The sequence below is a fragment of the Python bivittatus genome, unplaced genomic scaffold (genome assembly GCF_059951505.1).
Source record: "Python bivittatus isolate LINGU-HERP-01145 unplaced genomic scaffold, Pbiv_v1 ctg000690_np1212, whole genome shotgun sequence".
NCBI lineage: Eukaryota > Metazoa > Chordata > Lepidosauria > Squamata > Pythonidae > Python > Python bivittatus.
The window spans coordinates 11,927,292-11,940,673 of NW_028277096.1; the positions used below are offsets into that span (position 1 = coordinate 11,927,292).

At 40.8% G+C, this 13,382-nt stretch overlaps 1 protein-coding gene across 1 annotated transcript in view; it reads right to left on the bottom strand.

The window, feature by feature from the left end:
* ANKFY1 (ankyrin repeat and FYVE domain containing 1) overlaps positions 1-13,382 on the bottom strand; it is a 66,015-nt gene that overhangs the window by 17,091 nt on the left and 35,542 nt on the right. The window contains exons 10-18 of the mRNA XM_015890081.3: positions 12,936-13,135; positions 12,719-12,816; positions 11,528-11,753; positions 9,667-9,765; positions 8,648-8,801; positions 5,909-6,077; positions 3,955-4,073; positions 1,644-1,800; positions 552-752 (exon numbers count right to left, since the gene is read on the bottom strand). Of these exons, the coding sequence (XP_015745567.1) occupies positions 552-752; positions 1,644-1,800; positions 3,955-4,073; positions 5,909-6,077; positions 8,648-8,801; positions 9,667-9,765; positions 11,528-11,753; positions 12,719-12,816; positions 12,936-13,135 (1,423 nt within the window). The remainder of the gene's footprint in view (positions 1-551; positions 753-1,643; positions 1,801-3,954; positions 4,074-5,908; positions 6,078-8,647; positions 8,802-9,666; positions 9,766-11,527; positions 11,754-12,718; positions 12,817-12,935; positions 13,136-13,382) is intronic.

Genomic DNA, 13,382 nt, shown 5'->3' on the forward strand with positions numbered 1-13,382 from the left:
GGAAAAAAAGATCTGAAAAAGTGAGAAGCAGAAGGGGGACATGCCAGCTTCTGCTACCGTTCTTTTTCTTTCAGCTTCTAATGGATTTCATAATATACCATTTACTCAGGACATCTGAGAAACTCAGGTTTTTTTTAAGATAGCTCTTCTACTGAACAACAGGTAATTTAGCACTTCTAGGGAAAAAAGGCTGAGATTTCTGAAAGATCTGATGGGTATCCTGCATTTCAGCTTGCTTTAAGCACCCCTGCAGATAAACCAAATCACTTAGCAAACCCAGAAAATTATCACTTGAGCAAAGGATGGAATTCTTGTTTCTTGTAACAGCTGATAGATTTCACTCAATAAAATACCAAATCAAAGCAATGACTGAGTGTTTTATGGTCAAAGAAAACAAAACAGTTTCGCCCAGGTTTTTTTCCTAAATGAGTCACCTACCTACATACTGAATACTATCAAGCTGTGAAACTAACACAGCATATTGATGGAAGCCTCTGCAAAGAGCAGACTGCACAAGAGTGTTTAACGCAGAGCATCTGGATCTCCTCTACCTGCTCAGCAGCTCCAGGCTCCCGCTTGAGGATTGCTTCTGCCGCCTTGTTGTTTTTATATGTCATAGCACACGCAAAGGGAGTCAAGCCTTGCCGGTCCCTTAAGTTGAGCTGGATGGCAGAGTGCGAGATCATCATCTGGATAATGACGTTGTGCTGATTGATAATGGCAACATGGATTGGGGTTTTTCCTTCTGCATCCTGCAAACACAGTTTAGTCAGTGGTGCAAAATGAACACCCAGTGCCCACAGGATCTGCCTTGGAGACAGAATGGATGGATTTGCTAAGAATATTGACAAAGTGTAGGTAATAGATTAAGCAGAGATGCTCTGAATATGATAGGACAGAGGTGGGCAACTTGGGGTCCTGAACCCATTTGGACCCCACTCCCCAAAGCTCTTTCAAAACAGACCTACTTAAAATTGATCACAGGGTTACTGCCATTTTGAGGTGGGAAACACATCAAAACTGCCATTTAAGTCCTAAAAGAGACTTATCATTTTCAATGTGCTAAAACAACATTCTCTCCTAAAATCCAAGGAAAAGAAATAGAAAATCACAGCTTTATTTGCACATGCAGCACCACCGTGCCCATCATGCTCCAATTTTCCACCCAATTCAGCCTCTATCTGGAAGCAAACCCAACTTTATACTTCTTATGTAACTTGAAACAAACAATTGTGCATCAATAATGTAACAGCAACTGTGATCTGTAAGTGTGGTATTTATTCTAAAATAGTTATACATCAAAGGAGGGACATGTGTCTAAAAATGGTGCAAAGAGCTCCAGGTGAGTGGGACAAATGAGTCAATTTAACCTGTAGCCTCACCTAATCTAAAGAATAGAAAGGATTTGAACTGGCTTCCAGCTGAAGGACAGACCTGAGAAGCAAGCAAGGATGGGTTCACAGGAAAGGACTGACTTCTCAAAAGAAAGGATAAACCAGAGTACAACGTAGACCCAGAGCATTTTCATAACAACTGTCCACAAGGAAAGGTTCAAAGAGCAGAGGCAAAGAAATCAGTATACCAGCAGTGAAAAAATAGGGCTGTCAGCAGACAGCTGAACTGTTGCGACTTTCCCTTCATACCTGTGCATTTACATTGGCGCCAAACTCCAGAAGGCACTGCACTGTTTCTTCAAGTCCCCAGCAAGCCGCCAAGTGCAATGGTGTCTGTCTGTCATGAGCTTCCTCATCACCCTCTCCATTGGCACCTGGCTGCCTTGGGCTGTTCACATCACAGCCACTGGGAAGAAAGTGGCATTAAAAGATCAGCCTGAGCCAGTCAAAATTCCAGAGACAGAGAGTAAGAAAAGTGGAACTTGCCTCATATGGAGGAGAGTTAAAATGCTATCCACTAGTCCTCAAACGGGAAGAAAACTACACACAGGCATAACATTACATGCCCCCGCTAGTGATCTTTATCCTGCCACTGCACCACACCAGCAAATGATGGTGTCCTATTTAAAAAGCACAGGGATCTTTAAGGATAGATTCTTGCTTCCATCCTTCCGACCAAATATCGCCGGCTATCAGGAGAACTTCCATCAATAACTCTCCTTAACTGGGACAGGAGCACAGCTGGGGGAGGAGATGAATTCTGACAGACAGCTGGACCATCTGCTTCAGCACAAGTACTTTGTGCCGGTGCATTCAAAGGGAATCTGACTATCAGGGGATATGCTTCTTTTGGCTTGAGTTTAGCATTATTCTAGAATAGCACTAAACCTGTATCCAAAAACACAGCTAATCGTCATGTTCCTTTTGAACATGGGTTTGACACTATTTTGGAAAAGCACTAAAGCCATAGTTAAAAATAGTGTGAATAACAGCTGATGGATACTGTGGGAGCTGTGCTGTGAAACAGCAGAGAGAGAGTTGGTTTTCTCTCTCCTAATGCACTGAATAGCCTACTCTCCTGCAGTACTACTAGTCAGCTACTGTTCAGGCTGATCCAGGTTTCTAAGCTGGGGATCTGCTCAACTACCTGGCAGATAACAGGGAGAGAGCTGTTTGAAAGAATCAGACTCTGCTACTGCCAAAGCAGAATGGCCCTGCAAAACAGTGCCCACACCAGTCTAAAGTGGCCAATATGTGCCAGGCTGATCCTCTGGGGATAACTGACTGTGCCAATAGAATGGTAGGCAAAGCAGGTCAGAAGTTTCCATAGTAATACCTCTGTTGGGTTTGAGAGAGAAAAACAATGTTTCTTTAACATCAGTGCAGTTAAGGATGTTTTAATACTGCCTCAGGTGTGGGCTGGGGCTCAGATGAAGGCAACACCATGAGGACTCAACAGAAGAAAGAAGTTGCCAGGGCATGTTTGTGCTGTGGTAAGATGCAATTGAGGGAAGGCTCAGAGTCAGACCAGATGTTTGACTAACTCAGGATTCTCCTTACTGGCTAATAGGGGATTCTGTGGTTTGGGGCAAGTTTTTCTCCAGCTGTATGTGGAGAGACCAAAAATTGAATCTGGGATTCTATGGAGTGAAATTATACAATATGCCCAATGAGGTAAGTTAAGGATGGCTGCATTTATATGATAAACAAAAGTTGTTTAATTTCAACTTTAGTTAGTTATTTTGCAGTTCGGTGTATTTGGACAGCTTATTGATCAATGCATTGTGTGCAGCCAGGAAACGGTTTAAGTACAGTGGTACCTCGGTTCACGAACTTAATTTGTTCCGTGACTCTGGTCACGACCCAAATCAAATTTTCCCATAAGGTTCAATGTAAATACGGTTAATCCGTTCTGACCCCTACGAATTTGGTCGCAACCCGATTTTGGTCGCGTCCCGAATCAAATTTTCCCATAAGGTTCAATGTAATTACAGTTAATCCGTTCTGAACCATATGTATTTTTTTTTTAAAACCACAAAAATATGAAACAAAATACAGTACGAAGAGAGAGAATGCTAACCTTGCTCGAGGCGACTTCTGGAGTGGAGGACAGGAAGGCGGGTGGGGAGGTGGTTATTGCTTGGAGGGAGAGTCCCCCTCCCTACAGGAAGCCACAACCATGTGTCACGGGAGGGAAAATGGCCGCGGATCCTGTTCGTCACCCGATCCGGCATTCACGAACGAAAGCAAAATTTTGCGAACGGTCCTGTTCGTGACCCGAATTGGTCGTGAACAGAAGCATTCGTGACCCGAGGTACCACTGTATCTGTACAGACCCAGCCTATTAATGTAACAGGATTCTGTCTCTGTCTTACAGCCTTTCCTCAAGAAAGGAAGCTACGTTTCCATCTCAAAGAACCTCAGATGGTGGCTTGCTAATAAAAAGATTAACTGAGCAGAGACCCCAAAGTTTCAGTGAATCCACAAAGTATTGATCAAAACAGCTTCCACAGCCCATAAAATGCTGCAAATCTTTGGACAACGTAGGCTTTTTCCTGACCTGCGGATCAAGAAGCAGGCAATCTGTTCACTGTTCTCATCAATGGCCCGGTGCAGCAGTGTCTGTAAACAGCCACTTGGTCCTGGGCCCCAGCAAGTTGAATCACAGCCATGCCTTACCTGCAGACAAGATGTAGAAAGACATATATGTCACTCAATGCATGGAAAACAGACTTCAAAAAAAAAAGTTTTAAACATGGACAACCTTTCTTATGTATATATAGACCATGTGGGCTGTTCAACCTGCAAAACTGCATTTATTTATTTAGTCCCTATTAAGATATTTAAGACTGTAACATTTGTTCTTGATTTTATCTTCTTTATTTTATATTATGCCTTGCTAGCGCAATGTTAATTTTCTGATGTATATTACCCTTCTCTTAGAATACATTTATTATTTGAACATGGTGCACTTTAAAAAAAAAAGACTTCAGTCCATAAATATATCCTATTAAAAATACTATTAAGCTAGGAAGGGTGGAGAGGGGGAAGAAAGTATAAGAAATCAAACTGACTCACTATGAGCTCACATTTATATATTTGGAACAAAGCTCTATTTACCACCTCAGCCAGAAGAAGTGAAAACTATTTTCAAGCTGCCACTGAGCACGTAACGGAGGCACAAAACTTCACAATCTGGAAAATGGAATGTCTTGATGTCTCCCAGAACTCTTCCTCAAATGCACTGATCTGGCTAGAAGCAGTTTCTTATTTTCTGGAAGTGAAATTCCAGAATAATCTGCAAACCACTCCTGTTCTAGAATAATCACTTGCAGGAAAAAACAAACTGCACCCTATTCCGTGGCTGGTTCAGTAAGTTCTAGGAGAAAATCAGATCATTCTGAGGACTCTTGAATGTTCCATCACTGGACTACAGAGGGTCGCACACAACTACACAGCAACATTAAGGAAGGGGGAAAAATTAACATTTTAAAAAAGATTTTTTTTATCCCGCCTTTATGATGTTTTATAAATAACTCAAGGCAGTGAACATACCTATTACTTCTTCCTCCTCCTATTTTCCCCACAATAACAACCCTGTGAGGTGAATTGGGCTGAGAGAGAAGGACTGGCCCAAAGTCACCCAGCTGGCTTTCATGCCTAAGGTGGGACTAGAACTCACAGTCTCCCAGTTTCTAGCCTGGTGCCTTAAGCACCAGACCAAACTGGCTCTAAACTGGCCCTATTTTATTTTATTAAATAAAATAAAAAAGGGACAAAGTTGGTGTTGTTCATCGTGTTAAAAAAAATTCAATTTATTCTGACTTTTTCCTGGGTATTTTACATTCATTTCATCAGATATTTTTATGTGGGGTTCCTCCCCAGCCAAGTTTCTTTTTGCAGCATCTCTGAGTTTTATAATCTGCATTCTCTGCACTTATTGCTTAAAAATGTAATACTGCATGGAGTTACATTAAAACAGACACAAGTCGATTTAAACACTTCAAGTCAAGGGGAACACCTACTCTCACTTCATGAGGCAATTGACTGCAGTGTTGAATTTCCCTTAGTGGAATCTGCAATTGTGTATTTTAAGATTATTATTCCCCATCCTACAATCTGAGACAAAACAGAAGCTTTCTTCTAAATGACATCCCTTCAGAGATTTGAATAGTGCCATCATATCCCTCCTCAATCTTCTCTTTTCAAAGTGAAACATAAAATGTAAATGTAAGTAGTTCCCTCCATCTCTCCTCATAGGATTTAGTTCTGAACCACCTGATTGTCTTGTTACGCTTCTGAAAACCTGTTTCAATTTCTCCAACTCTATCTTAAAACACCGTGTGCAGAACTGGACCTAATATTCAAAGTGGGACCAGTGTAGAATGGAATGGAACAATTTCTTCCTGTGATTTGGAAACTCTACTTCTACTGAAGCAACTTAAATTTGTATTAGCCACCTCTGTAGCTATGACACATGGTTGACACATATTCAAATTATAATTCCCTTTTACCAGTGTTGAAGCAATATCTTCCAGATTATTTTCAAGGGCAAGCCAAAGGGGAGGGTTCCCTTTCTCATCTGGCACAGACATGTCTGCTCCTCTTGTGCAGATTGCATCAACTACCAATGGCAGCTGGTTTTTGATAGCTAGCTGGAGGGCTGTCTCACCATCTTGTGTCCTGCAATAAAGACAATGTGAAGTCTATCAGTAGATCTTTGCATCTGGCAAGGGAATCATTACTACTCAATACTTTGTTAATATAATCACCATTCCACACCTTAATTGGCTTTCCCTTTGGGATCACAGACAAGAGTCCATCAAAAGATGTAGCAGAACTGTACTTTGTAGTGACACAGAAGGGGGAAATCATTGTACAGATGAGGAGTAATCACATTAAATATAATTTAACATCACTTTAATTCAATTTAAATTACATTAAATAAAGTGGTGTGTGTGTGTCCTGGACCCACTCTTTAATTAGACCTTATCCTCTTTTGGGGAGGTGGCTCTCAAACGTCTTTCAAAAACCCTGTATATACTTTGTCCTCAAACAGTGGCAGACCCCATCAAAGAACGTGTAATGACTTCTCCTTTTCTGAAAAGCAGTATAAAAGCTTAACATTGTCCTCTATGTTTTTTATTATTACTATTTCAACTAGGTAGGTTGGAACATGGATAGAGAACCACAGCACCTTTGCTATTCTTGAAAATGAAGATTCACTGGTCCCTTTGCCCACGCTAACTGCTCTACAAAGAGTGAGTCGTCCTCCAAGATTTCATACACGTTCCTGCCCACCCACCTCCTACTACCCAAGGCCTTTTCAACCAACAATGCCAGAGGTTGAAAGTGAAGTCTTCTTCATGCAAAGCAAGTGCTTTGCTGTGACTAAGCCATGGACTTTTCAACAAGAAAGAGAAGTCAGACAGGTTTTATCTTAACTGTCATGCAAAAAGTGGGGTTTGAGGGAGCTTCTTTTATTTGTTCCTCTCAAGATAATAACAGCTGTATAAAAGAGCATCATTTTGTGTCTGCTATTCTTTTTCTCTTTACATTAAAAGTTGTGTCATACATACACCCTTCTACACAGACATTAAGAACAGATGAATTCCTGACACAAGCAAGGGTTGATAGTTACTAGAAAAAACATTGTTTCTCCATCACACAACAAGAGTCCATGTTGCATTGTCAGAATCTAAATCAGTGTTTTTCAGCCTCGGCAACTTTAAGACATGTGAACTTCAATTCCCAGAATTCCCCAGCCAGCGTGTTGGCTGGGGAATTGAAGTCCATATGTCTTAAAGTTGCTGAGGTTGAGAAACACTGATCTAAACAATCATAAATTGCTCAATACTGTGTCAAGCACAATATTATTCACATACAATATTACACCATAATATGGGGTTTGATTTTACCTTAGCATTAATGTGCATTATAGTTCAGTATGCAAACCAGGACACTCTGACTTCCTCAACAAACCTCAGTTAAAACATTAGCACCCAAGTGGGCAACCCATCGGTCTTAAGCCCCTTTTTGTGCCCCACTTAGAGCCCTTCCGTTCCCCCAAGATCACAAACTGGCTCTCAGGCTTCTTCCAGTAAGCTGGGCTGGAAACAAGCAAACAAAAACCTAGATACTCAAGGATACAAGAAATTCCATTAAGCAGATTTAAGAAATGTTAAAAAACCATTATGAAAGAATTTTAGTAATTCTGTATTTTACACTGAAATCACAGTTAAAAATTCTTGTATCTCTTGCTTGAGCAGCGCCACAAGCTACAACCCCTCTGTTTAGGCTGGGAGACCTGGTCTCAGGCTGTTTATCTCTGACCATGTAAGAACTAGCTCTCAGTAATGCAAACTTTCCCACAATTTTTAGTGGGAAACAAAAGAAATAGTGAATAATCCATTGGGCTAACTTAATACGCTTAAGTACATTTTTTTAAAAAACAAAACCAAAACATTTCCTGCCCAAAAAAACCCCCCCTCTTTCTGGAAAATCTTGGCCTTGTTTACTTGAGTAGTATTATTGCCCCAGCCACTGAATCTCTCGATGCAAGCAAAAAGGGTGCTCACCCTTGGCTTACTCTTATACATACAGTGACCATACCTCCTTTATTATAAAGGACAGTCCTTTATTTTAGGGAGCTGTCCTTTAAATTTATTTAATTTTTTATTTTCTTAGTTTTGCTCTTGAATTTTCCTTTGTAAAGCAAAGTTATCAACATAAACAATTATTTTTTTAATCCAAATGAGCCTCTTTCAGATTTGCCCCTTTTACAGGTTTGTCCTTTATTTTTTCCAAGAAAATATGGTAACTGTACTTATATAGGAATCAGCCATGTTTAAATCATTATATATAATAGTTGTACTTCTGTCCTCACAATTCCTTTCATATAGAAAAGTAGGCTTCATCTCAATGAGAGTGACAAAGGGTCATGGGTTTTGTTTCAAACAATTGTATGTGCAGGTCTGCCTGAATTATGTTTACAGCAGATTCAAATATTACAACATAAGATTACTTCTAAAAATGAGCCCCTTCCAGAATGACTCCACTTCCAGGGCATGGAGAGGGCCAAAAGACTCAAGGCAGCTATGAGAAACTGTCTGACATTTAACCAGCAGTCAGTTAATATACCAAAATGGGTTCTTGGGCTGGTTCCCCTCAGATGCTTGGAGCCTAGCGACTGAAGTCAGAAGGCCTGCCAGGAATTTCTTACAAATATGGAAGTCACACCCGCCTCTTATTACCTGACACTGATATCAGCTTGATGCTCTAGGAGAAACAGGGCACTCTTGCTATCCCGTCTCTGTATGGCCATGTGCAGCAGAGTCTGCCCATCTGACATTGTGTCATTGATGGAGGCTCCAGAGCCCAGGAGCTGAGCTGCGATCGTGTGCATGCCTGTTGAGAAAAGGACAAGGTATTCGTTTTTGATATTTTTCATCCTGTTCCTTTCTTCTAAGGAGTTCAGTCAACTTAAGATAGCTTCCCAGTCCAGGTTTCAATAACATTCTAAAATATACTTATCAACCTGTTAACTATTTTCATTATTTTTAATTCAGCAACAGAAAGCCCAGCACCCTCCAGATGTTTAGAGATACATGATAGCTAGATTGTGTGTGCTCAAACTGAGCACATCTGGAAGGTGCAAAATCAGCAAAGATTATTCTGCGCCTAAGGCCTAGGTGCCCATATGACCCCCAATAGCCATGAAATGCCTCTAGAATGCTTCCAAAAGTTGCCACTAACTGTAATTTTTAAGGGGACATGAGGGGAAAATTTATATATATGAACAGTATTTAATTGAAATTTTAATTTTATTTTAATGAAACCAATTTTTGTTTATGTCCCGGCAGCATCCTTTTTTTTGGCCCTGACCCCATCTGCTTTTTAGCACGTATCCCTGCCCACAAGTGTACTCCTTGGCTTGCAAAAACTTACAACTCCAGGGAACACACTATTAAACATGTGCTGAGCCACTGCCTGTAAAGAATAAAGGCCAGGTAATCATACAAAACAACCAAACCTCCTCCATATTTGAAAACAGAATAAAAACTATCAGGTTGGACAAAGCTAAGTGTTTTAAACTACTATTAATTTCAACTGAGAGAGCAAAGAAGTCTCTGTGAATCTTTTGATAGGATTTTTAAAAGAATTAGGTTTGTCTGGATTATATCCTTAATTTTTAAAACAATACTTTTATTTTGTAAAATAAAGCCTCCTCAATATATATGTATATGTCCATCATACTCGTTTCAACCTTTACCTGTCCACAATGCTAATCCCAGCACAGTTTGATCTCTAGAGTCCTTGAGACTGAAGTCTGGAATGATCTGCAAGTTGTTGGTGGCATGAAGAGCATTAGCTTAAAAAAAAAAAGTAAAAATCAGGTTTTCTTTCAATATGCTAATTTAATGATCTAAAATATGTTGAGACTACAATTCCCAAAACTCTTAGCCAACATGGACAGCATCCTTCCCCATCCTGGGTTCCTCCAGATGTAGTAGTCTGCAATTTAACTGTCACACAAATTAATTTTCATAATCTGCAATTCAACTGTCACATAGTTGAGAATTCTGGGCTTTGTAGTCCCAACCTATCTGGATGGAGTCAGGCTGGGAAGGGCTACAATAAGATCATTTTTGCCTTAAATGATCAGAGTGAGACATACTGCTTTTTGAACACTAGCTTCCATTTTACTTTAACAACTGGGAATTCTAGAGCTTATTCCTTGGGTAGGACCCAGTTTGGAGAAGAGCAAATGCTGAAGGTTCTAGGTTCAGTGCCACACATCTTTAATTAAAAAGGATCAAAGAGCAAACAATGAGAAGAACCCTTTCCCTGAGATCCTAAGAGTAGACTCTACAGGGCTGGATGGATAAATCAAGGTCCAACTCTGCACATAGTAGTTAGAAATCTTCAGATGTTTCAGTCAAAGGTGTTTTGATTTTTTTTTAAAAATGCACTAAGTCAAAATGTAATAGCAAATATTAAATTCTTTTCAACTTGTCCAGGTTGGTTAGAGGAAGCTAGCCAATTAAGAGGGATGTGCACACTTCAAAAACAATTTGGAAGAGGTCCTTCAGACTTCATACAAGCCCAGTACCTCTTTGCTACTGGTTAAAGCAACCTGACTTCTTTCAAGTTTCTGCATGAGCCTGCCCGCCCAACCAAAAAAATCAGGCAAAGCAGCCTGAAAAAAAGTCAGGCTATTTTAACAAATATCAAAAAGAGTCTGTGCTCATGTGAAGTTCAAAGCACTTCTACTGAATTGTTTTCAAAAAGTGCACAGCCCTACCAATGAACCATTTTTAAAATGTTCAGGACTCAACTCAACATATCCCTCAATTCTTTTCAGGAACTGGAAAAAAAAAGAAACAGGAAGGCAGAGTAACTCATATGCTTCAAGTAAACCTAATACTTCATTAGTGCCCCTTCCCTAAGTTCCTCACAATGTTCCTCCTTCACGAACATGCATGCTTCTCCATACCACAATTAGAGCAAGATTGTAATTCTTGGACGTACAGATGGCTTTCCTCTTAAATATTACCCTCCCTTAAATAGGCTCTGCAGCTACACTAGAGGTAGATAACATGATCCAAGAACAGTCTCTGTTCCCGGGTCCCTTTTGGGGGTACTCTGGAGCCACTTGCAACTTTAGTGCTGAACGTTATCGTATTGTAAGCCTCAAGTAGATTTAGCACTGTAACAGAGAAAAGTTCTGGCATAAAATATAACCCCTCCCCACAAACCACCTAGAAAATCCTAACTCCACCACTTGTGCAATGCCGTGTCAACTATACTGTTCTACCTCTATATTTTCCCTCCACAAAAAAGTATTAAGGATACTCCCTCAACCAAAAAGGTTGTTCACCTCTGCTCTAGACCAAGTTTTACAGATCTCCTTTTAGGGCCCCAAAACTCTCTCACTTACACAGATAACAAGCATAAATTCCCAGTCTCCCTTTTGATTTTCGTCACCTTCTCAGATTTCTCCTCTTGGTTCTTCTTTAAATCTCAAGTTAATCTCTTCCAGGTAACTCTTTTCCTACTCCTTGGTCTTATTCATTCTACTCTGATACTTTCCAGTGAGCAACTCCTTACCTAAAGTTCACTGAACACCTTACCTTTTTGCTCCAGGATGACAGATACCACATCTGGGTGGTTATAGGCTATTGCCATATGAAGAGGAGTTTGCAAACTAACGCTGTCTGCAGTGCCAGGCATGACAGCCCCCTTCTGTGCAGGTGCTGCTTTCTCTGTCTGGATATTTGGATTAGCTCCTTGCTGCAGCAACTCAGCTGCAAGATTGGCTAGACCATGCTGGCAGGCTGTGTGCAATGGTGTTTCACCCTTTAACAGAAGAAGAGTTGGGGAAATGTAAGGCATCTGCTGGGAGGACGGGTGAGAAAAAGGCCTTGAAAAAGACTTTCCAGAGCTAAGCAGCCCAGTCCTCAAATACCATGGGCTGACATGACCTTAGTTCTCACTGAGTTGATCCAATCTGTGTCTGGGCTGGATTGCTTCTGAATGCAGATGTGAGTTCACCTGACTGTATGGCCTTCTATACCATCCTCCCCTAATCCCCCCCACCCCAAAAACTACCAGGCTGGGCTTCACACCAGAGAAAGAGAAGCCATGATATTCTTGTCAGCTGCCTTGGATTCTCAGTGGCCAGTTAAAGGCAGCCAGTCTATCATATAGCATAAGAAATAGAAAGGAATCAAACAAGGCTACTTCAATTATTTTCATCCTACCTGGTCATAATTAAAAAAACTAGTAATTTATGGATTTGTGTCTAAGCTCGTTTTTTCCTCCTCTCCCTTTTTCTTGTGTGCCATAACTTTTAGAGTATAAACCTCAGGGCAGGCACCATTTTCACTATTCACATCAGGATGCCATTCAAGGAACCTTGCTGATGAACAACAAGAATCATATGGGTAGGCAAGTTACTAAGTAAATAAATGGAATTGCCCCAGATGATCTCACATACGGACTGGTGGCTCAGGAGATGCATTGCACAGATGGCAAGATATGATGTTTCAGCAGCTTTGCAGTTAAACCAATTCAATAATTAAATGCTTGGGCCTTTTGATATTACCAAGCTTGTTGACTACAAGATTTGACTGAGGATGAAATCAAGGCGTATTACCTACTCTCTGACAACAATACCTTCTACCATTAAATTTTGTAGTAAGAGCTTTCCGTGTTAATGATCTATCTCCCATGACATGGTGCAAAAGGAACCCCACTGAGAACTACTTCCGGACAGATCAACCGCAATCTTTTCAATTCAGTATTCCTTTCTCCAGACCTACCCATTTATTCCTATGATTAACCGTGGCCCCATGTGTGGCTAGGAAGAGTGCTGCAGCTTCTTTTTCGGCCCCCGCAGCTCTCTGTAGCAAGCAGCTTCCTAAAAGCAACCGCCAACAAGCAGACAAAATTAGAGCAGTAAGTACAAATTCAGCCACCCATCGCTACTAGTGTCCTAACAAGCCTCACTCTTAACTTCTTGCCAATCCTACCCCTCACCTGTCACTGTATCTGGAGCATCAGTATTGCTCCCTCGTTGGATGAGTCTGGCGGCAAAGCTGTTCTCATCAAAGGAATTGCCATTCTCCACTGGAACATCCTCAAAGGGGTTGACAGATGGGTCGGAACACATGGTAATATATTGAACCGCAAGCCATAGGGCGGTACTTCCTTCATGATCCTTCAGTTCCAGATCAAGTCTAAGAAGAACCACAGCATCTTATTTTCCACTGTGCTGGAGGTAAGACTTTGTTCCAATGTAGGGAAAATTGGGCCCTTCTACTGTTGGGGTGTTCCCTGAATCTCACCTATTTACTGGACTGGGCTCTCAATGGCTACATTTTGCATTTTCTGTCTTCCAGAGAAAGTACTTAGAATAAATAGATATATAACTTTTAGAACCAAAGAATATCGGGCAAAATTACTGGTTTATAAGATTAACATTTA